The 24999-nt window shown below is 40.6% G+C and overlaps 1 protein-coding gene and 1 non-coding gene across 2 annotated transcripts in view; one reads left to right on the forward strand and one right to left on the reverse strand.

The window, feature by feature from the left end:
- Positions 1–17534, forward strand: part of Srpk1 (SRSF protein kinase 1) — a 53710-nt gene extending 36176 nt beyond the window's left edge. Inside the window, 4 exon segments of the mRNA XM_070023899.1 lie at positions 4463–4570; positions 9866–9935; positions 15134–15226; positions 16845–17534. Coding sequence (XP_069880000.1) covers positions 4463–4570; positions 9866–9935; positions 15134–15226; positions 16845–17029 — 456 coding nt within the window. The 3' untranslated portion in view covers positions 17030–17534.
- Positions 3237–3372, reverse strand: LOC138828506 (U12 minor spliceosomal RNA). Its single transcript, XR_011372262.1, has one exon. It is a non-coding gene; the product is annotated as a U12 minor spliceosomal RNA (small nuclear RNA).
- Positions 17535–24999: the final 7465 nt, after the last annotated feature.

The raw sequence follows: 24999 nt of genomic DNA on the forward strand, positions 1-24999 counted from the left end.
ATGAGAGTATCACGGACTTTCCTGCCCTGGCTGGCTTGAACTGGGATCCTCAGATCTTAGCCTGCTAAATAGCTAGGATTACAGGTATGAGCCACCAGTGCCCGGTAAAAAGGCTTTTTTTGTTGGTGGTGGTGGTAGTTGTAGTTGTTGGGCTTGAACTCAGGGCCTGAGCACTATCTGGCTCAAGACTAGCACTCTACTACTTTGAGCCACAGCACTGGTTCTGGTTTTCTGGTGGTTAATTGATGATTAGAATCTCACAGGCTGACTTTGAACTGGGATCCTCAGATTTCAGCCTCCTAAGTAGGATTACAGGCAAGGGCCACCAAAGCCGGGCTAAAAAGGCTTTATAACTTTTTTTATATTACTTATTTTTTAAATATATAATTAGGCTTATTTATAATTATAGTACTTACTTTTGTATTATTCTAAAAGAAGACACATCAATTTTTCACCTGTTAACAGGACATCATGTTGGGAAGTTCTCTGCCCAAATACCTAACATAGTTAGCAAACTACCATTGTATGTGTGTTTTTGTTTGTTTGTTTTGGGGTTTTATATTCTTTTCCAGTCTTTCCCTCTCCCTTCTTTTTTCCCCCAGTCTGGGTATTAAACTCAGGGCCTCACACTTATGTTTTATCCCTTGAGGTATGTCACTGTCCTTTTGGTTTTTAATTTGTTTTTCAAGTAAGCTTTTGTGATCCTCTACCTCCCAGCTAGCTAGAACCACAGACATGTTCCACAACTAGCTTTTTTTTTTGGTCAGTCATAGGACTTGAACTCAGGGTCTGGGCTCTGTCCCTGAGTTCTTGCACAAGGCTAATATTCTATCACTTTGAGCCACAGTGCCATTTTAGGTTTTTGAGTAGTTAATGGGAGATAAAAGTCTCAAAGTAGCTGGGTGCCATGCTCACGCCTATAATCCTAGCTACTCAGGAGGCTGAGATCTGAGGATTGTGGTTCAAAGCCAGCCCCGAGGTCTGTGAAACTCTCATCTCCAATAAACCACCAGAAAACCGGAAGTGGCGCCTTAGCTCAAGTGGTAGAGCTGGTAGAGCGCTTACCTTGAGCTGAAGAGCTGAGGGACAGTGCTCAAGGCCCAGAGTTCATGCCCCATGACCGACAAAAAAAAAGTCTCAAAGTCTTTACTGTTTGGGCTGGCTTCAAACCGTGATCTTCAGATCTCAGGCTCCTGAGGAGCTAGGATTAGAGGCCTGGCTTTTCGTTTGTTTGTTTGTTTGTTTTTGAGCCTGAGAACTCACTTTTGCTGGGGCTAGCCTCAAACCAAGATCTTCTTATCTCTGTCTTTTGAATAGTTAGGATTATAGAATATCCATTGCCCTCATTCTTTTCCCCTCCACATTATTTAGTGCCCTCTGATGATCTATATTTGATTCATATACCCTTCCTAGAACATATGTCCAATTGCAACAAAGATTTTACTTTTTTTTGGCTCACTGCCATACCTGGTACATAGTAGCTGTTCAATATTTAGTTTAACTGTAGAGAATTGAAATGGAGTGAAATATCACCCTATGTAGCCATCAAGTTCTTGTTGGTTTTTCTATTTCAAATTTCTGTGTCTTTGTTTGCAACACTTTCTGAATACTTTCTTTCCTTTTTTAACTCTGATACAATTGTTTCTTTCCCTTTTACTACCACAGAATTATTCTCTCTCAAACTGTTAAATGTATGTCTTTTTCTAACATGTCTCTCTGCTAAAATTTCTAAATTTCTTCACATTCTTTTCTTTTTTTTTTTTTTTTGGTCAGTTGTGGGGCTTGAACTCTGGGCCTAGGTGCTGTTCCTCAGCTCTTCAACTCAAGGTTAACACTCTTACCACTTGAACCATGGCACCACTTCCAGTTTTCTGAGTGATTAATTGGAGATTAAGAGTCTCTCATCCTTTCCTGCCTGGGCTGGCTTTGAACCTCAGATCTCAGCCTCCTGAGTAGCTAGGATAACAGATGTGAGCCACCACACCTGGCTTGTCTTCACATTCTTTTTGCCCACTCACTCAATATCAAACTACACCTATTCTTACCTGGGTACTAAGATACCTGATTGAACTTGAACATAAATGGCCCAGCTGGATCTTGTCATTTCATCTTTTGGTGACTTCTCTGAGTAATCTATTGGAGATAAGAGTCTCATGGGTCTTTCCTACCCAGGCTGGCTTCAAGCTGCGGTCCTCAGATCTCAGCCTCCAGAGTAGCTAGAATTATAGACTTGAGCCACCAGTGCCGGGCTACACAAAGTGTTTTATCTTTTACACTGAGGTCATTTAATTTCCCTATTTTCAAACTATACTGTTCCTTTGACAGTGTTGACTGTGTTCTAGGCCTTGTTTTATCCACTTCAGAGAATAAACCTCTTGGTAGTCTGTTTGACTAGGAGAGGATCCGACAGGGATGTATTAGAGAATAGATCCCTCATTTTTAACTTGTAAGTTTTGTTGCTCTGACTTCTTTGCCATTCTGATTTTGTCATTTTAAGTTGCTTCAGACCTGGCAGCAGACCCTATTGTGTTCTTGTAAAACCACTTCCTCCAGTCTCCTCTTCTGCTCCTGTCCTCAACAGGTGGTTAGCTCTAGATCGCTGTAGTAAAGTTCTGTTACACTTTCCATTGCCTTTCCATATCTGGCCACTGAGTTTTTGAATTATGCCAATACCCATTTCTACATCTAGCAATTAACTGTGTTGGTTTTTAGCAAGTATCTTAATGTGCTCTATTGCTGATACTCTCTATTGCTGATACTCTCTCTTCCTGTTTTATGTTCTTTTGGTCAAACCTAGTTCAGTACCTATTGAACTGGTCTAGACTGAATCCTGTCTAAATCTTTCTCTACCAAATTTCCCCTCTTCATAATAACTATTCCTTGTTTTTGAAATTGAATGATGTTAAAGAGTTTTTCACACTTCATGTGTTTTAATATTCCTTGAATTTTGTTTCCTGCATGTGGCCTATATTACATGAGTGTTTCTTTGTTCATTTATGGAAATTTTTAAGCATACAGAATAGCAAGAATAAAATAATGAATTCCTATGTCATTATATTGTTGTCACTCAGCAATTATAAGCACATTGCCAATTTATTTTCATATGTATCTCAACTTTGCCATCTACCCCAGATTGTTTTGAAGTAGATGTTTAATATCTTATTTACATTCTTAAATATGCCTTATTAGATCAGTTTTCCAAGTTATCTCTTGAATATTCTTTTTTTTTTTTTTTTAATGCAGATTGCAGCACCCAGGCATCCCCACAAAGTAGGAGGGTCACCTTAGGGGCAACCTTTATCCGCTCAAAAGTTCATCTCACATTAGCAGTGAGCTTCTGGGCATCATCCCTTACTCATAGGTTTAAGGCTTTCTTGAATATTCTTTTTTTTTTTTTTTGGCCAGTCCTGGGCCTTGAACTCAGGGCCTGGGCACTGTCCCTGAGCTTATTTCGCTCGAGGCTAGCACTCTATCACCACTTCCAGTGGCTTTTTCTGTGTGTGTGGTGCTGAGGAATCGAACCCAGGGCTTCCTGCATACTAAGGGAGCACTCTACCACTGAGCCACCTTTCCAGCCCCTTGAATATTCTTTTAATACAAAATATAGAGGTCATGAGCTGGGCTCCAGTGGCTCACGCCTGTCATAGTAGCTACTCAGGAGGCTGAGATATGAGGATCACAGTTCAAAGCCAGCCCTGGCAGGAAAGTCTGAGAGACTCTTATCTCCAATAAACCACTCAGAAAACTGGAAGTGGCACTGTGTCTCAAGTGGTAAAAAGCTAGCCTTGAGCTGAAGAGCTGAAGGACAGCGCCCAGGCCCAGAGTTCAAGCCCCATGACCGACAAAAAAAATCCAGAGCTCATGATTGCAAAATTGAGTACCGTGTCTCTTAAATTGCTTTTGGTATAGAGGTTTCTCTCCATTCTTTGTACATTTTATTTATTCAATGAATTCCAGTTTTGCTAATTGTATACCCAGTATATTTAACATGTTCTGTTTACCCAAGATGCACATTTGATAAGCAAGGATTCTTTATAGGTGGTTGTATATTCTTCATTAGTGGTTATAAATGTCCTGAAAGTTCCATCTTTTATTTCATTATAATGAGCACATAGCAAGGTCAATTTTTAATGGAGTCTAAATTAAGGTTATTCATTTTAGATAAATAAGAAACATAAATTTTGTTTGGGGTACTCTCCCATTTTTTTTAGGAAGCTATTGTGTTATTCTGTAATCTATGTACTTGTATTTCCATTAGACTTACCTGTTTGCAGAGGTACTTTGGAATAGCAGTTTGTATGGCCAAGAGCATCAAAATGATACTTTAAATGAGCTAAAAGTACCTTTGGTTTGGGAAATTTTTTCAGGGAATGTAATTTTATCTCCATTATTAATCTTGATTTTTCTTTTTTTTTTAACTTTTTGAAACAAATATTGAGATTTTCCTTTTTCATTTACTCAGCACAAACATTTCACTGAAGATATTCAAACAAGGCAGTATCGCTCCCTGGAAGTTCTGATAGGATCTGGCTATAATACACCTGCTGACATTTGGAGCACAGCATGCATGGTAATGTTCTTTCCCCATGTCCTTTACTCATTATGTAATAGTGTCATACCTTCTTGTTAATAAGCAGAAAAAGAACTTGACATAGGTGACTTACCACAGAAACTCTGTCCTATAGCTGAAGAGATCTAAATTGAAAACAGGTGCTATTAAGACAGTGTTAGCTTGGATTACAAGTACCTTTATCTTTTTTGGGGGTGGCTGGGGTATCAGTCGTGGGGCTTGAACCAGTCTGGGCCTGGATGCTGTCCCTGAGCTCTTCAGTTCTACCACTTAAGCCGCATTGCCACTTTTGGTTTTCTGGTGGTTAATTGGAGATAAGAGTCTCAGAATTTCTTGCCCAGGCTGGCTTTGAGCTATGATCCTCAGATCTTAGACTTCTGAGTAGCTAGGGTTATAGACATGAGCCACCAAGCTCCTTTATCATTTTAGAACTTATCTGTTTGCTGACCAGTGACACATAGCTGGGAACTTCATTGTGTATAATTCAGCAACTCCTGTACATCTTCACAACTCACCTAAATGTTAAGTCTAGTCATCCATGTATTCATTCGTTACTGCTGTCCTTTAATTGATAGGAAATGACTTCCCACAAATAGTTTTATATCAGAGTCTATTACATTATTTCCTGGCAGAAACTCAAAATCTTATCATCATTTATACTTTTATTTACTTATCTCTCTTCCACAAGGTTATATATCTGTTTCATACATGTTTTGTTTTTGTTTTTTGCCTGTTCTGGAGCTTGAACTTGGGGTTTAGGCACTCTCCCTGAGCTCCTTTGCCCAAGGCCAGCACTCTACCACTTGAGTCACAGCACCACGTCTGGTTTTCTGGTGGTTAATTGGAGATATAAATCTCAAGGACTTTCCAACCTGGGCTGTCTTTGAACCGTGATTCTCACTTAGATCTCAGCCTCCTGAGTAGCTAGGATTACAGGCATTAGCCCACCAGTACCAGCTGATTGCATGTTTTAAGTAGGTACTTTCAATGTAGAAAGCCTTTGCAGACTTGATAGGGTAAGGGCATAATTACAAGTTGTCTGTGTCATAGAGTAAGTCCTGAAGTTGGTATCTGTTGAAGTATCTGAATTCTAAGGCACTGCTGTCATTGAAAGGGAAGAATACCTAGATATTTGCTACATTGAAAGGTTAAGGATAAAAACATGTACAGCTCTCAAAGCAAAGCATTCTATACACAGAAAGTAGCAAGAGGACTTGAGAAAGACAAATATGCACACGCATCTTCTACCTACCCAAAGATGATTCATTTGAAGTTGATTGGCTACAGGGCATTCACCCCAAAAACTAGCACACAGTTGAGAGGCAGGTATTGAGTTATTGGGATTACTAAGGGTGTTCTGTTTTGGTCAGTTCCTATAGTTGTATATTGGAATATTAATTTTAGGGATGCTTTGATTTTAGCAAAGGAAAGCTAAAACTTTAACTTTTGTCCTTACAGTTTATTTTTTGTGCACCCAACTTAATCCTTTTATGTATCTAATAAATATCTTAAATGACATGTTCAAAGTATTTAGTTCACTCCATATACATGTTTTTTTTTTTGTTTTTTTTGTTTTTTTTTTTTGTCGGTCATGGGGCTTGAACTCTGGGCCTGGACGCTGTCCCTCAGCTCTTCAGCTCAAGGTGAGCGCTCTACCACTTGAGCTACAGCGCCACTTCCGGTTTTCTGGTGGTTTATTGGAGATAGGAGTCTCACGGTCTCTCCTGCCTGGGCTGGCTTTGAACCGCGATCCTCAGATCTCAGCCTCCTGAGTAGCTAGGATTACAGGCGTGAGCCACCAGCGCCCGGCTCATATACATGTTTTTTATAAATGATCTTCTTTTTCACTCGGACCAAAAAGTTTTAGTTCAATTCTTAATACTTTTTCTTTCTCTACACATAACATTAGCAGGTTCTATGTTCTACCTTCAAAATAGATCCTGTACAAACCACTTCCATTAACCCATTACAGCCCAAAACCTACTCTTAATTTTTTTTTTTTTTTCAGTTGTGGGGCTTGAACTCTGAGCCTGGGCGCTGTCCCTCAGCTCTTCAGCTCAAGGTGAGCGCTCTACCACTTGAGCCACAGCGCCACTTCCAATTTTCTGGAGGTTAATTGGAGATGAGAATCTCACAAACTTTTCTGCCCAGGCTAGCTTTTCAGATCTCAGCCTCCTGAGTAGCTAGGATTACAGACATGAGCCACCAGCATCCAGCCTCCTAAGCTTCCATTTTTTTATCCTTTTGTACTTCATTCTCATACAATAGGCTGAGTATCTTAATTAATAATTAGCTCTTTTACTGCCCTGTTATAATTGCCTGTTGAAGTTTTTGCATATGTTCATCAAGGGTATTGGTGTGTAATTTTCTTCCTTGTAATGGCCCTTTTCTAGATTTGATATCACATCAGTTCTCCCTCTTATAAGTAGTTTGAAATAGTCTTTTCTCTTGGATTTTTGTTGTTGTTGTTGTTGTTTTTAAGAGTTTGAGAAGGATCCTTAAATTCCTTATGTTCTGGGCTTTTCTTTGATGAGAGACTTCTCATTATTCATTCAGTGTTCTTTTTCATTATCGTTTTATTCTGGTTTTCTGTTTCTTCATAAGTAGTTTTAGTACACTGTACATATGTATCTGGGAATTTGCCTACTTCTACATTTGCTAGCATGTAATTGTTTACATTAGTCACTTATGATCCTTCATATTTCTACAGTTTCAGAAATTTCAGGTCTTCTGTATTCATTTAGTTGTTTTGATTTTTTTTTTTCTAGTAAGTTTGGAGTTAATTTGTTCTTTTTCTAGCTCTTTTAGGAGCAGTATTAAATTGCTTGAGAATAGTTTACTTTTTGTAGGCATTTATTGCTGTCAACTTTTCCTTACATAGAACTGTTTTTGGCTGGGCGCTGGTGGCTCACGCCTGTAATCCGAGCTACTCAGGAGGCTGAGATCTGAGGATCACGGTTCAAAACCAGCCCGGGCAGGAAAGTCCGTGAAACTCTTATCTCCAGTAAACCACTCGAAAACCAGAAGTGGCGCTGTGACTCAAGCAGTAGAGTGCTTGCCTTGAGCTGAAGAGCTGAGGGACAGCACCCAAGCCTAGAGTTCAAGCCCCACAACCGATCAAAAAAAAAAAAAAGAACTGTTTTTGGTTTTGTTTTTTTCTTTTTTTTTCTGTATTCCTTAAGTTTTGGCATATATGCTTTAATTTACTTTTTGGATGTGGAGATTGAATCTGGGACCTTATATGTGCTCTGTGCTCTACTACCCCAGCAAACACTCTGAGTAATACCTATTTTGTCTTTACTGAATTTCTCTCTCTCTCTCCCCATATATATATATATATATATATATATATATATATATATATATATATATATATGTAGTTTTAGAAAATATTAACGAATACTGATGAATACTGATAATAAGAAACACAATTTGGGGCTGGGAAGGTTGCTCAGTGGTAGAGTGCTTACCGTGCATGCATGAGGCCCTACATTCGATTCCTTAGTACCACATAAGCAGAAAAGGCTAGAAATGGCACTATGGCTCACAGAAAAAAAAAAAAAAAAAGAAACAATTTGCTAGGCATCAGTATTCATACCTATAATTGTTGCTACTCAAGAGACTAAGATCCAAAGGATGGAAGTTCAAAGCCAGCCAGGGCAGAAAAGTCTATAGAAGTACATTGACTAGTGCTGGGAATGTGGCTTAGTTGTAGAGTGCTTGCCTAGCATGCATGAAGCCCTGGGCTCGATTCCTCAGTACCACATAAACAGAAAAAGTCAGAAATAGCACTGAGAGGCTCAAGGACAGTGCCCAGGCCCCAAGTTCAAGCTCCAAGACCTACCCCCAAAAAAAAAGTGCATTGACTATAGTCCATCTCCAAAGTAACCAGCAAAATGTTGGTCTGGAGGCATGATTCAAGTTGTAGAACCAGCCTTGCGCTGGTGGCTTACGCCTGTAATCCTAGCTACTCAGGAGGCTGAGATTTGAGGATTGTGGTTCAAAGCCAGCCCGGGCAGGAGAGACCATGAGACTCCTATCTCCAATAAACCACCAGAAAACTGGAAGTGGCGCTGTAGCTCAAGTGGTAGAGCGCTTGCCTTGAGCTGAAGAGCTGAGGGACAGCGCCCAGGCCCAGAGTTCAAGCCCCACGACCGACAAAAAAAAAAAAAAAGTATCAAGTTGTAGAACCCTTCCGTGCTGCCAAAAAAAGAAAAATGACTTGGTTCTGTGTTGCTTTTAAGATTATCAACTGTTTGGGATAATTCAGTATAGAATTGTTTTTACACTGACTACTCTGTTAATGTAGTTACTTTTCATAATGAATTACTGATATATAAAATAGCCATAGCATTCCTGACAAGAATTAGATTCCTAGAATTATTTGACACTTTTTATTTGATGACCTCACTCTGGGCAATATACAGACAAGGAGTAAAGACTTAATCTGAATTGAAAATGTGCCCTGACTAAACCTGCCTTTACAGTTCTTGATATTGTAATCTTTAAAAAAAAAAAAAAAATCCAAAGCTGGACACCAGTGGCTCAGGCCAGTAATCCTAGCTACTCCTGAGGCTGAGATCTGAGGATCACAGTTCAAAGCCAGCCCAGACAGGAAGGTCCATGAGACTTATCTCCAATTAACCACCAGATAACCGAAAGTGGCATTGTGGCCCAAGTGGCAGAGCACTCGCCTTGGGCTGAAGAGTTCAGGAACAGTGCCCAGGCCCAGAGTTCAAGCCCCATGACGGACAAAATAAAAAGATAAGTTAGTTCCTGAATCTGCTGACAGTTTAAGCTGTGCTTTTTCTCTTGCAAGATTAGATATGGTTTTTATCAAACATTGAAGAGAGATCTATATTTTAGCATTTGCTTTGAGGTATAGAATTCATTGTCTAGCAATATGAAATAATAAGGAAAATACATTCTCACAAATAACTTAATGATTTAGAATCACCTTAATATCCTTTTCTGACCCAAAAGGAAAATTCAAAAAAGCTTCAGTGTTATTTTCGTTTTTCTAAGTGCACATATTTATAACTATAGTCACCTTACTGGCCAGTAGAGCTTTTACTGTATGTGACTTTATATCCATTGTCAATCTCTACCCATTCCCTGCTGAACGGTTTGCTTTCTTTGTTTGGTTTATTCTTTGTTTGGTCTTCCACTATGAGATAACTCATACATTTGGTACAAATTCAAACTCTTTTTCTTTATACTTCCTTAAGATAATATAGACCGGGCAGGGCACGGGTGGTTCATTGATGCTTTCATGTGCCATCCTCTTTTTCTTAGGCCTTTGAATTAGCCACAGGCGACTATTTGTTCGAACCTCATTCAGGGGAAGAGTATACTCGGGATGAAGGTAAGCCCACTTAACGTGGTTACACTTGCTATACATGGCTAAAATCATTTGTTCTCACTAAGACTTAGTAATAGGTCCTCCAAATGACAGCACTATGAAAAATTAAGCCAGGTGCTAGTGGCTTATGCCTATAGTCCTAGCTACTCAGAAAGCTGAGATCTGAGGATTATTCTTTGGTAAACTTGTTTCATTTTGTTTTAGTTTGGTCTTGGGGCTTGAATTCAGGAACTAGGCACTGGCCCTGAGCTTTTTTGCTCATGGCTAGTACTCTACCACTTCAGCATAGTTCCACTTCCAGAATTATTGTTTGAAGCCAGAATGGGCTGGAAAATCCATGAGACTCTTCTTTTTCTCAGGCATGGGGCTTTTTTTTTTTTTTTTTTTTTGTCATCATGGGGGCTGAACTCTGAGTCTAGGCGCTGTCCCTCAGCTCTTGAGCTCAAGGCTAGCACTCTACCACTTGAACCACAGCACCATTCCAGCTTTTTCTGCTTATGTGGTGCTGAGGAATGGAACCCAGAGCCTCATGCATGCAAGGTGAGCACTCTACCACTGAGCCACTTTCCCAGCCCTCAGGCATGGGGCTTGAACAGAGAGAGAGAGAGAGAGAGGAGGGAGGGAGGGAGAGAGAGAGAGAGAGAGAGAGAGAGAGAGAGAGAGAGAGAGAGAGAGAGAGAGAGAGAGAGGGAGGGAGGGAGAGAGAGGGAGGGAGGGAGAGAGAGGGAGGGAGAGAGAGAGAGGGAGGGAGGGAGGGAGGGAGGGAGGGAGGGAGGGAGGGAGAGGAGTTTTGTTTCCACTTCAGTTTATACTGAAATTTAAAATTCTGTTTCAGAGATAGAGGATATGGATGTTGCTCAAGTGGTAGAGGGCTTGCTGAGTTCAAACCCAGATAGATAGATAGATAGATAGATAGATAGATAGATAGATAGACAGACAGACAGACAGACAGACAGACAGACAGACAGACAGACAGACAGACAGACAGACAGACAGATAGAATAGATTTAAATTTTTTGGTGACCTATGGGAAAAGCCTATGTTGTCATTGCTCCCATCAAAGACACTGTGGAAGAAGACAATTGTAAGTTACTTTTCTATCCTCCTAGCATAGCCTCCTAGTGTAAAGAACACGACCTTCAGTGACTGTGCTTTGCTCCAGGCTTTGTGTCCTTTAGTTGCTTGGTGTATTTTGTTTTTTGTTTTAGAGGGTCAGTACTAGGACTTGAACTCAGGTCCTTGTACTGTCTGGCTTTTTCTCTCAAGGCTCTGCTCTACCATTTGAGTCAGACCTCCACTTCCAGCTTTTTGCTAGCTAATTAGAGATAAGTCTTTTTTACCCTGATCTTCAGATCTTAGCCTCCTGAGTAGCTGAGATTACAGGTGTGAGCACCAGCACCTAGCTCAGGCTTTGTGTATAGAATCAAAACTGTTCTAGAAATACTTTGTGCTTACTTAATTCTCATAGCCTGTGTTTTACCTGTGTTTTACCCTAATGTATCTGACTACAGGATCATTTTTTTTTTCTCTCTCTCTTTACATGCCTAAACTCTCTAAAAGTATTTTTTGTGTGGTACAGAACATACTGGCTTGAATTACATGATCAGAGAATCCTAACTACCATACTGAAAGTTGGAATATATGTGAAAATCCTCCAGGAAACAAGAATCATCTCCCTTTGATATTTATTCCACCTTACCCCAACCTGTGCTGTTCTATAGCAATTTATCCTCTTCTGCTGGAGCAGAGAAAAAGCAAATCCTGAATGCCCTTACTGTACTACTATGTAACAGTTTTGAGGGAAATATTTATTTTTGGTACTAAGTCTTGAGGCTTAAACTCAGGGCCTGGGTGTCCTGTTGAGGCCAGTGCTCTACCACTTAACCCACAGCTCCACTTCTGGCTGGTTTGTTTTGTTTTGTTTTTTGTTTTGTTTTTGTTTTTTGTCAGTCACAGGGCTTAAACTCTGGGCTTGGGTGCCGACCCTCAGCATTTCAGCTCAAGGTAAGCGCACTACCACTTGAACCACAGCCCCATTTCCAGTTTTCTGGTGGCTATTTGGAGATGAGAGTCTCACAGACTTTCCTGCGTGGGCTGGTTTTGAACAGCAATCCTCAGATCTCAGCCTCTTGAGTAGCTAGGACTACAAGCTAGGATTACACCAGCACCCAGTAAGCTTTTTTTTTTTTGAGTAGTTTATTGGAGATAAGAGTCTCACAGAGGGGGGGTTGGGGGGGGAGGCTGGGAAGGGATGTGAAGGGTAAACAAAGGAGGAGGCTGCAATGCTTGATAAGAAATGTACTCATGGGCTGGGAAGGTGGCTCAGTGGTAGAGCGCTTGCCTTGCATGCATAAGGCCCTGGGTTCAATTCCTCAGCACCACATAAGCAAAAAGAAAAAAGCCGGAAGTGGCGCTGTGGCTCAAGTGGTAGAGCGCTAGCCTTGAGCTGAAGAGCTGAGGGACAGCGGCCAGGCCCAGAGTTTCAGGCCCCACAACTGGACCACAAAAAAAAAAAAAAAAAAGAAATGTACTCATTATCTTACCCATGTAATTGTAACCCCTCTGTACAGTATGTTCACAAAAAAAAAAAAAAATTAACAAGAGTCTCACAGAGCCGTGCACTGGTGGCTCACGCCTGTAACCTAGCTATTCAGGAGGCTGAGATCTGAGGATCTCTGTTCAAAGCCAGCCCAGGCAGGAAAGTCCGTGAAACTCTTTTATCTCCAATAAACCACCAGAAAACTAGAAGTGGCGCTGTAGCTCAAGTGGTAGAGCGCTAGCTTTGAGCTGAAGAGCTGAGGGACAGCGCTCAGGCCTAGAGTTCAAGCCCCACGACCTACCAAAAAATAAAATAAAATAAAAAAAGAGTCTCACAGAATTTCCTGGACTGGCTTCAAACCATTATCCTCATATCTCACCCTCCTGAGTACTAAGATTACAGATATGAACCACCAGCACTTGGCTAATAATTTCTTAGTATAGAAAAAATAAAGAACAAATATTTTGCTTGGAAGTTTGCAGTAAAAGACTATAGTCTCATTTATTCCTTGGTATTCTCATTTTGATTGTTAATGGTAATTAAACAACCATTTATTTGCAGGTCCTGCATAAAATTGGCTTTTTTTTTTTTTTGTGGGAGGGGTTGTGGGGCACTGTCCTTGAGCTCTTTTTGCTCAAGGTTAACACTCTATCACTTTAAGCCACGTTACCACTTTCAGTTTTCTGGTGGTTAATTGGAGATAAGAGTCCCACAGACTTTGCTACCTAGGCTGGCTTTGAACTGTGATCTTCAGATCTTAGCCTCTTGAGTCACTAGGATTCTAGACATGTGCAGAACTTTCTGACAGCCATATACTTATTATAAAAAATTATAGCGAACTTGTGAATGTAAAGTCCTTTCTAAATGATATCACTAGATCCTGAGATTTTCAGATAAATATGGATGTTGCCTCCAGAAGATGTGCACTTGGAAGTTAAGTGACTCCTAACCCTTAATGGTTCAGTGAGTATATGGTTAAAGTAATTTATAAAAGCCCTTTTCTGTTGAGCACCCATGACTTAGGCCTGTAGTCCTAGCTACTCAGTAGGCTGAGATCTGAGGATTGCAGTTTGAAGCCAGCCCTGAGTTCAATGTCACCCACAGAGTGAAATGGACAGTAGAGCTGCCTGGAAGTTTGAGTCATGGCTAGTACTAGTCTTACCCTCCAACCTGTAATCTGCGCACTTTCCTGGCTATGATGTCTCTGTCTACATTCATGCTGTGACAGTTAAATATTACTACATGACTTAGACATTTTAGTAGACTATAGTCAAGTAGATGTTTGTGGACTGGGCTTTGGTGCCTCATACCTATATTCCTAGCTACTCAGGAGGTTGAGATCTGAGGATTGCGGTTCAAAGCTAGCCCAGGCAGGAAACTCCATGAGACTCTTACATCCAATAAACCAGTTAGAAAACTGGAAGTGGCACTGTGGCTCAAGTGATAGAGCACTAGCCTTCAGCTGAAGATCTGAGGGATAGTGACCAGGCCTAGAGTTCAAGCCCACAACCGACCCCAAAAGAAATAAATAAATAAAGATGCTTGTGGTAATTTGTAACTGTAAAGTATGCTTTTATGAAAAACTTTAGGGCTTTGGGCTACACATGATGTAAGTTTTCATTAGAATTCACCTCTTTTTTTTTTTTTAACTGTGTTTTTTTTGTCTTTTCTTTTTTGGTACTGGGGATCGAACCCAGGACGTTGCACTTGCTAGGCAAGCGCTTTGCCACTGAGCTACATCCCAGCCCTAGAATTCAGCTCTTTTAACCCTGAAGCTTCTAAAGGTTATTTAGTCTCTCTAAGAGTCCATTTTCTCATCTTTGAAATGGTGCTACTGACTCATGCATGTAATCCTAGCTACTTGAGAGGTTGAGATATAGAGGATTGAGGTTCAAGGTCAGCCAGAACAGAAAACTACATAAGACTCTTATATTCTAAATAATAAGCACAAAGCAAGTCTATAGGCATGCCTCAAGTGGTAGAGTGTCTTACCCAAAGAATCCACCTAGGGCTGGGAAGGTGACTCAGTGGTAGAGTGCTTGCCTTGCATGCATGAGGCCCTGGGTTCGATTCCTCAGCACCACATAAGCAGAAAAACAAAAAGCCAGAAATTGTGCTGTTGCTCAAGTAGTAGAGTACTAGCCTTGAGCTGAAGAGCTGAAGGACAGCGCCCAGGCCCAGAGTTCAGGCCCCACGACTATACCCAAAAAAAAAAAAAAAAAAAAAAGAATCCACCTGTACCTAAGTATATAAACAAAAGTAAAGTTGTAGGTAGATAGGCTTCCAAAATACAGAATAAGACTTGTCAGCTACCTTGCCAGGTGACCAGTAATTCTTAGCCTTTCCAGTCTCTGCCTAAGTATGCTTGGTTCATTTGTAGTTACTTGTAAATAAATAGTTCTTGAAACAGCTTTTCATAGGAAAACTACATTTAAATTATGATTGTTTTTTAGTGTTTGCTTAAGTCCCACTGGAATAAGTGACGTATTTGTTTGACTTTATAAACTCTCCATTGGATAGATTTCAATTTCTTGTTTAGGATAAGAGGTACACCTAAAAGATATGTGTGCTTGGGACCATTGCTGCCAGTGTCTAGAGCTACGTTTGTTACTCTGGTTATGTATGTCTCTTTTTCCCCCTTTTAAATACTTAAAACACACAGATCACATTGCATTGATCATAGAGCTTCTGGGAAAGGTGCCTCGCAAGCTCATTGTGGCAGGGAAATACTCCAAGGAATTTTTCACCAAAAAAGGTAAAAAGCAGATGTACTAAAGAAAAATACCTAAAGATGATAAGGTAAGTCCAGCTGACCAGTGAGTGCGCCAGTACCCAGAGGTGAGTATGCTCTCCGTGCTGAAGAATGGTTTATATGGAGTGAGGTATTATAGTCAAGAGTAGACAGTGGAGCAGAATGTCAAATCCCAGATGCTTCATTGTACATGAAGCTAATCATTTCTAAATAAAAAAAAACTATATCCTTCATATGAAGTGTATAGAACCTTAAATATAAATTGGTGATTCCAGAAAGTAGACAACTTAAGTTTATGTTATTATGTATTAATAAACAGATGAAACTTTTGAATTTTTTTGCATCTGAACAAATATAAAATATTTATTGAAATGATGAATTTTTTACTTATGTGTTTCTTATGCATTCCAAATAAAGTTAAAATGTGAAAACCTAACTTCAAAGGATCTAGAAAACTGTCTGGCCTTTATTTTCTCCACTGTTCCTGGTTCCTCTTTTCCTTATAACCTCTACACAATTACCAAGAAAAATTGTTTTTTTCAACCCTTGATAGGAACCCACAGAAATGTTACCCTTTTAAAACTCTTTCTGGGAACAAGCACTGGTGGCTCAAGCCTGTAATCCTAGCTACTCAGGAGGCTGAGATCTGAGGATTGTAATTCAAAGCCAGCCCAGACAGAAAAAGTCTAAGAGACTCTTATCTCCAATACACTATTCAAAAAAAGCAGAAGCGGCACTGTGCCTCAAGTGGTGGAGTGCTAGCCTTGAGCAAAAAGAAGCTCAGAGTCAGCACTGAGGCCCTGAGTTCAAGCCCCAGGACTCGCACCAAAAAAAAAAAATCTGGGCAGGAAAATAGTGAAAAACTTCTAAGAGTCTCTCTTTGTAAGCAGAATTAGATTAAGGTTGTGTGTATACCACATAGGTAATTAAATAGGCATATACTATCCATAGAAAAGATACCAAATAAGTGCCATATATAGGGGGAAATTTTTAAGCAGCATTTGCCTTAATATACTATCTTCTTTTTAATTTCCCCAATCCTGGGGCTTGAACTCAGGGCCTGGGTGCTATTCCTGAACTTCTTTTGCTCAAGGCTAGCACTCTACCACTTGAGCCACAGCACCACTTCTGGCTTTTTCTGGTTATGTGGTACTGAGAAAATGAACCTAGGGTTTCATGCATGCTAGTCAAGCACTCTACCACTAAGCCACATTCCCAGCCCCATACTATCTTCTTTAAATTGTCAGTTTTGCCAGGCACAGGGAGCATGTCTCAGCTACTTGAAAAACTGAAGTAAGATCACTGTTGATTTTATGTACAAATGACATGCTGTTGGCTATTTTGAATTAACATTTGCTAGATTATTGAACCAGAAAAAGCATTAGCGAATGATTATTTATATGTGATGATGGCCTTCCTCTGCACCCTGTATGAGGCCATCTGTAGACTTGTATGTGTATGTGTGTGGGCATTTGCTGTTCATTTTAGTGAATAACTAGTTCTCCAAAAATGTACTTTTAAAAAATCCTTGAGTAGGATTATACTGACTACTGGATTTCCACACGAGGATCTTGCCAGTTATGAGTGTTGGTCAGTTTGTTTTGTACTGTTTTCACAACAGGTGACCTGAAGCACATTACGAAGCTGAAACCCTGGGGCCTTTTTGAGGTCCTAGTGGAGAAGTATGAGTGGTCTCAGGAAGAGGCGGCTGGCTTCACAGATTTCTTACTGCCCATGTTGGAGCTTATCCCTGAGAAGAGAGCCACTGCTGCTGAGTGTCTCCAGCATCCTTGGCTGAACTCGTAAGCCTCTAACCAGCCCTGCAGCAGAGATCACACACTGATCTTCAGCCCTCCTCTCCAAGCATTCCCCTCTGCCCTTTTTAGGGTGAAGCTCTTTCAAGGGTTCCCTTCCCCCTCCCCCCCCATCCCCCACCCCATCCTTAAATCAACATCTTCATTTGGGTTTGCTTACTTGACCCTGTGGAAATCCACACAGCCATTGGGCATCCTAGGTGACTTCAGCTTTGGTTGGGCTCTGCCAAAGACTACCAAACTAAAAATACAGAACAGCCTTTCACGCTGTACCCCTGCCTTCCCATCAGGACATGTATAAATTATCAGCACCCCCCCCTTTTTTTTTTTTTTTTAAAGAAAGGTTTGAAGATGTGTGAGCCCATCCTTTTATTCTGACTCTAAGAGTCAAATTTTCTAGTGCATATCTTGTTGCTACATGAGGATGAGGAGAGGGGAAAGGTGGTAAATCTGTGTCCAGCAGAAACATTAAACATGCTATATCCAGGCTGCATCATCTTCCTGGATTGTTTCTGTTATTTTCCATGTTCACATTTGCCCTGCAACCTTTGTGCTACTTCCTTTTTTAAATGAATTGTGAAAACACCAGATTTGGGTACTATTCTATCACTGTATAAAGCACTATCACAATCCTTTTGTCCTTTAGGAATTCTTAAGATCCTGAAATCTTTAGTCTGACTTTTAATGTAAACAAAACCAGAACCATTGAATAATGGTTGAGAATAATTTCTTGAGATCCTTAGGTGTTCTGCAAACAGTTATTTCCTGTGTATCTTCTGTACCCTAAGAGCAGTTATTTTGACTGCTTTCTTTAATGCCTGGCTGGCACTTTACTCATCCAACTTAAGTTGTTCCCCATAACAAAGAATCAGGGTGACTCCAGAAAAGAGATCTGGATTTTGGAGGGGGAAAATTTTTTCCCCATTAAAAGGGAAAATGTCCTAGAGTTCTGAATCCTTTTCAAATAGTTCTTTTTTTGTTTTGTTTTGTTTTTTTTCGGTTGTGGGGCTTGAACTCTGGGCCTAGGTGCTGTCCTTCAGCTCTTCAGCTCAAGGCTAGCGCTCTACTACTTGAGCCACAGCACCATTTCTGGTTTTCTGAGTGGTTTTATTGGAGATAGAGTCTCACGGACTTTTCTGCCCAAGCTGGCTTTGAACCGCAATCCTCAGATCTCAGCTTCCTGAGTAGCTAGGATTACAGGTGTGAGCCACCAGCACCCAGCAGTTCTATGCTTTTATTTACAGCTTTTTCCTTACTTTCACAAATTTTTAGTATTGAAGCAGTTTCTGTTTGTGGCCTTGATGTTCTCATTTTCTCAGAAGCTTGAAACCCTGGATAAAAGAACAAAAGGGGATGGGTGGGATGGCACTTTTTTTTTTTTTTTGGTGTGTGTGTGTGTGTGTGTGTGTGTGTGTGTGTGTGTGTGTGTGTGTGTGTGTGTGTGTGTGTGTGTGTGTGTGTGTGTGTGTGTGTGTGTGTGTGTGTGTGTGTGTGTGTGTGTGTGTGTGTGTGTGTGTGTGTGTGTGTGTGTGTGTGTGTGTGTGTGTGTGTGTGTCCCCTGTTCGTTTCTTAAAATTAGACATTCTCTGCTGCTATTTCTTTGTACGATGCAAATTTTTAACTGCAAATTTGAAATAATTGAAGTGTACTTGAGGCCTTTTTTTAATCTTGATGCAAAAAAGCATTAAGAGGATTGGCCTCTCACAGACTTGTCCTAAACATTACATATTCCTCCAGTGATATGACCATCAAAAGAGGGCAGGATTGGGGTCTTAGCCGCTTATTTACCATGGACAAGTGGGCCCCGGGATTGCAGCATTTTCCGGAAGCAGCTCTAGAACTCTTAATTTACAGAAAGCCAAGGAGGTGCAACCCAAGGTTCTACTGGAAAGCTACCGATGAAACTGTTGACTAGCCACCTTTCTGTAAGGGAGACTGGACTCACTTTCTGTCATTTATCCACAACAGTGACACAGGAAAAGTAGTGTCATTATGCAAGCCATGAAACATAAACATACTATGAGGAATTGGCCCGCCACTCATCGGATCCTTGATTGGTTACTCCTGAATTCAGATATGTTCCTGTAGAAAGAATTTTAAGTCAGGCTATCTATGCATCTATCAAGAATAAGCAGATTGTATCAAACAACGGCAGGGAAATCCTTCAGCAATTCTAACCCATTTTGGGTTTGCTACTGTATTTACATCTAAAGCAATATCAGACTTAACTGAAATCTCTCCTACATTGTGGAATTACAGAAAGTCTGGTGTTGAGTGATGATCTGATGTGAAATAACCAAAAATCACATGAGCAAACAGAGGTCTTTAAAAACTGACAGGAAATTTTAATGGGAAGGAGATCCCATCACTTCATTTTGGAAATGTTTTCCACTATATAGAAGGGCTTTTGTCTCCATCACTTGAGCCAGATGAGTCAGAAAATCCTGGAAAGAGGCAGCTGTAGGATCAACCTACCTGGTACTCCATGTACCTTTATTGAACTTAGAATCCTGCCCAGTTACCATGATCTCACTAAAGGATTTCTATTTGCTCTTAGTTAAAAATAAAGCCCTGATAAAATTTTTATTCTTTCTACTGAGTGCATTGTCTGTTTTCTTTTCTTTATAAATTCAGTACAATAAACAACTTATTTAATAACTGTTTCCAGAAATTTTGTTCACTTGTTGCCCAAATTGGTCTGACCCAAGCAGTTAGAGAAGAGGTGTGATTGAAATAATGCCTTTGAACTTAAATACACAATGAAACTGAAACTTGAACACTTGACATTTTTGTTTGGATTTCATCTCTATCTCTTTTTGCTTTCATTTTATTGTGAGATTAGCAAAATACATTTTAGGGAATTAATGAGAATTATTTTTCCACATTTTCCCATAACATTCATACAGTTTTCTTTTCAAATTACTAACATGAAAAAACGCCAATTCCTTTTCTAACACTGAAGTTCTAGCATGCTGAACACTTACTATATACAGGTTTTCATGCACTAGTAAGAATAAATCTTGTAACTTCATTTGTTTTATTCTTAGTATCTGACCCCATCAGTTCCCCACTCCAAAAAGGGGCAGGGAGATATTAATCTGCATTCTGGATTACTAGTAAAATAAAAAACTTGTTTCAAGGGATTTTTATGAACTGTTTGTGTTTTAGGTCATTTGACTAAATTACCCAGGTGCCTTTTGCTGTGCTTCCTTGTTTGATAACTTGGTCAGAACTTGTTATACATTAAAGTTGACAGTTTTTCTTTGTTTTTTTTTTTTCTTCTTCATGTGCATGTCTATGTGTGGTAGTAGGAATTGAACTCAGGCGCTTTACCACTTGAGCACCACCCTCAGCTGCCTTAAGTGTTTCAAGGTTGGAGTTAACATGCATATTACTCATTAGAGTGCTGCTAAATCAGGTGTCCTTGTTTAAAAACAAGAGACTTTTAGATCATATTCAGAAATTTTAACCAAGGAATGTGTCCCTGATAACTGTATATAGATGTCCAATTTTATACATACCTACTGCCAAGTTAAGCTTTATATCATAAACTGTCCATGTATTCCTTGCTTTAGATTTACTTGGGATAAAGAGTAGTTGATCTTGGAATTAACTTTATGGTATTTGTGTAATGTGTACTGTGAACTGAGTCTGTGTGTACTGAGTCTGGGCTAGCTGACATTGAGGTTCTTGGAAAATAGTGCATGCAGTGGGATAGCACTCCTGGAATTCGGTTATAAAGGGACTGGACGCTGTTTAAGTGTTCTGTAGCTGTCTTGTGCTTTTAAGTAACCCTTCTGGGGAAGCAGGCTGCCATGTGAGTGACCCCATAAGGGGCCAGCAGCCAGTAAATGGATCCCAGTCCCAACCACCTATGCAAAACAGTGCTGCAAATAGCCACACTTGGTAATGGAGCCAACGTTATTGGAGCCTGGAGGCAAAGATACTTGGCTAAATTTTGATAGGATTCTCAACCTATGCAAATTTTTATGAGTGTACTGTCAGTCCACTGAGTTCTGTACTAGGACTTGAACTGGGCCTAGACACTGGCCCTCCCCTTCCCCCCCACCCCCAGGGCTGGTGTTCTACCACTTGAGCCACAGTTCCACTTCCAGCTTTTTGCTGGTTAAGTGGAGATGAGAATCTCAGACTTGCCGGGCGCTGGTGGTTCAGGCCTGTAATCCTAGCTACTCAGGAGGCTGAGATCTGAGGATTGCGGTTCAAGGCCAGCAGAGGCAGGAAAGTCTGTGAAACTCTAATCTCCAATAAACCACCAGAAAACCAGAAGTGGCGTTGTAGCTCAAGTGGTAGAGCACTAGCTGAAGAGCTGAGGGACAGTGTTCAGGCCCAGAGTTCAAGCCCCACGACCGACAAAAAAAAAAATCTCAGACTTGGGGCTGGGAAGGTGGCTCAGTGGTAAAGTGCTTGCCTTGCATGCATGAGGCCCTGGGTTCAATTCCTCCGCACCACATAAGCAGAAAATGCCAAAAGTGCGGTGGGTCAAGTGGTAGAGTGCTAGCCTTGAGCTGAAGAGCTGAGGGATAAAGTTAAGGCCCCACAACCTGCCCCCTCCCCCAAAAAAAAACAAAACTCAGTTTTCTGCCTGACCTGGCTTCAAACCAAGGTGCTCAAAACTCAAGTGATTTGCCTAAGTAGCTATGATTATCTATCTTGGCTATGCATTTGTGACATGGAGGCTGACAGAAGATTCCCTGTGCAGTATTTTGAATGCAGAGTTTAGGAGAAATGCCATCTATTCCTATGACTTGCATGTCAGCAGTTTCTGAAGCTGATAGCCATTTCTGTGAGGGTTATCCCGGTCACTATGAAGAGATGTCATTTTCATTTCCCAAGAAGAAGGGAGTCAAATTAGTCTTTTTTAGATTTTTAGATCCCATGTTTTGCCTTCACTCTTAGGGGGGCAACATTAGGAAAACAAAAAGGAGGACTGGGTGTGGCTCAAGTGGCAGAGGTTTTAGCATAGTGGATCCCTGACATCACTCCCCAATGTGTTCTCTGTTGATTAAACTGTTGGAGATGGACTCAACCTAGCTTTCTCATTTGTTGGTGGGAAGGAGTAAACCTGGGATCCCCCATGGGTGGGCACCCCCACACACCACTGTCTTCTGTGAAGGTAATTCCATTCCATATCACTTCCAGAATGTTCTGTGCTGCAGGAGGTCTTGTCTCAGGACTGTTAGCTTCTAATCCTAGAATGAAAGGCTTGCCTCAGGCCTAGTATCCTGGAAAAGGAAAGAGCTTTTGTCTCAGCAATTGGATTTCCTGATTTTCTGTTGTCTAGGAAATGGATGACCTGTGGTTTTATAAAAAGAAAAAAAAAGAAAAAGAAAAAAATTCAAGATTATAAAATAAGACATTTTTTAAAAGCCAGTTTATAAAAATGCTACCATTTTTACTGACACTTTGGATTTCCTCATTCATGTCTATGCTAGTATTTAGTATCACTCTACACTTGTCTCCAGTGATGGGGATATAGGGTTGTAATTGCTCTCTGAACCAATTCTACTATCATCAGCCACAGGTTACAATAAGTGACACTAAACATCTAATAACCAAGGCCAGGTTAAAGAATAACATACTAGTGATGTGGAATATGAAGACCTTTTTAAGGGAGGGGGCAGGAGTAGTGTGTTTCATACCTGTAACTTTAGCCATTCCAAAGGCAGAGATAAGAGGATAACAGTTCTAGGCTAGCCCGGGGTGGGGGTAGGGGAGACAGATTAGATCCTGATCCTATCTTAAACTAGGCAACGTGATGCACACTTGTGGGTCCAGCTATTTAGGAGGTAGGATTGTGGTCCCAGGCCAGTCTGTAAATGCATGACACCCTATCTGGGGATAAAACAAAAACACTAAGAAATAGGACTAACGTGGAGTAGGAAGCTGGTGGCTCACACCTGCAATCCTAGTTACTCAGGAGGCTTGAGGTCTGAGGATCACAGTTCCAAGCCAGTTAGGGCAGTAAAGGCCTTGAGACTCATCTCCAATTAACCTAAAAAATGCAGGGGGGGGGCGGCTGAAAACTGAATTGTGGGGTTTTGTTTTTTTTTAGTTGGGTTTTTTTCTTTGTCTTCTTTTATTGTCTAGGTTATTATACAGAGAGGTTACCATTACATAACTATGGTAATAAGTACATTTCTTGTCAAACTTGTTACCCCTTCCCTTTTTTTCTCCTAATTTGCCTCCCCATCCCTCTCTTTTTTTTTGCCAGGCCTGGGGCTTGGACTCAGGGCCTGACCTTCTTTTGCTCAAGGCTAGCACTCCACCCCTTGAGTCACAATGCCACTTACAGCTTTTTCTGTTTATGTGGTACTGAGGAATCAAACCCAGGGCTTCATGCATGCTAGGCAAGCACTCTACCACTAAGCCACATTCCCAGACCCAGTAGATTCTTTTTTTGCTTCAGCTCTCAGGAAAGCATAGACGTAAACTTAATACTCAATGCAATAGTTCTCTTAGCCTTGCTTTCTTGGATTTGTTTCCTCTTTATAACTTCTATTTTATTAGGGTTTTTAGTATGCTTCTTACTAATTAAAATTCTTTCTGAAAATAAGAGCCAAAATGGTAACAACAATCTCATTTTCCAGAGACTTAGAATTTAAAATTTAAAATTATTCCTTCCTTCCTTGTTCTTTTTTCCATGTTGTAAAATTAAAATCTTCCTGTTTTCTTCCCCCACCCCACTCCCCACACATGTCCCTATGGTGGCACTCTACCTCCTGAGTCATCCCTCCAACCCCCAAGTCTTCCTGTTTCCCCCCCTAGAGAAGGTGCCAAATAGCACCGTCCAATAGGTGGGTTGTTTCTTCTCTCTCCCCAGGCCCCATGGTTGCTTTGGGGCCCCTATGGAGTCATTCCTCCTGAGGATTCAACAAAGGAAGCGGAAAGACCGGCCTTTCCCAACGCATGCAGAACACCCACCCTCCAAAGAAATGACTCACCAACCCTGCAGATCTCAGCTTCATTCATTCAACCCTGCTTCATTCAGACTTCCTCTGTAATGGGAGAGAGAGAACACTATTATCAACCAAGCTTATCGTTATAGTAATTCCGTGCATAATACTCCATCTCCAAACTAGATCAAACTCTTCTAATTCACTCCAGAAATCTTAAAGCTTTTCATTCATACCATTGATCAGCTTGTAATTCTGAATTGGATGATTTCCTCCTATATCAGACCATAAATGCCACATTCAACTCCTTTATTCACTATTAAAAGGTGTTGGTGGGCAACTGGAGTGCAGTAATTGTTACAAGTTGGACTGATGAGAAATATAAAAAGTGGAGATACTAGAGTCTTGAACTTCAATTTCTTAATGGAGAAGAAGGAATGTTTTAATCTCAATACTTTATCCTGTTATAGTAAAATAAACCATTACTAAAACTTCCACCTTGTAAGAGTCTTCTTTTTGTGAAACACCGTGGAATTCCTTTCATGCGTGAATCTCAAGGACTTGTCAGAATTTTTTGGTTTGGTTTTGGGGCTTGAACACTGGGTCTGGGTGCTGTCCCTCACCTTTTCTGCTCAAGGCTATCACTACCACTTGAGTCACAGCACCACTCCCAGTTTTCTGGTGGTTTATTGGAGATAAGAGTCTCATGGACTTTCCTGCCCAGGCTGACTTTGATCCATGATCCTCAGATCTCAGCCTTCTAAGTAGCTAGGATAACAGGAGTGAGCCCAGCTGAACTTGTGGATTTTTAAAAAGAGAATTTAAAGATAATTTGTTTTTGCAACACAATATGACTTCAATATAAACTACTGGAGGGGCACCAGTGGCTCAACCTTATAATCCTAGCTACTCAGGAGGCTTAGATCTGAACATCATGGTTCAAAGCCAGGAAAGTCTATGAGACTATTTTTTTTTTTTTTTTTTTTTGTAGGTCACAGGGCTTGAACTCTGGGCTTGGATGATGTCCCTGTGCTCTTCAGCTCAAGGA

Source organism: Dipodomys merriami, unplaced genomic scaffold (assembly GCF_024711535.1).
Source record: "Dipodomys merriami isolate MVZ:Mamm:240054 unplaced genomic scaffold, mDipMer1.0.p SCAF_16, whole genome shotgun sequence".
NCBI classification, from domain to species: Eukaryota; Metazoa; Chordata; class Mammalia; order Rodentia; family Heteromyidae; genus Dipodomys; species Dipodomys merriami.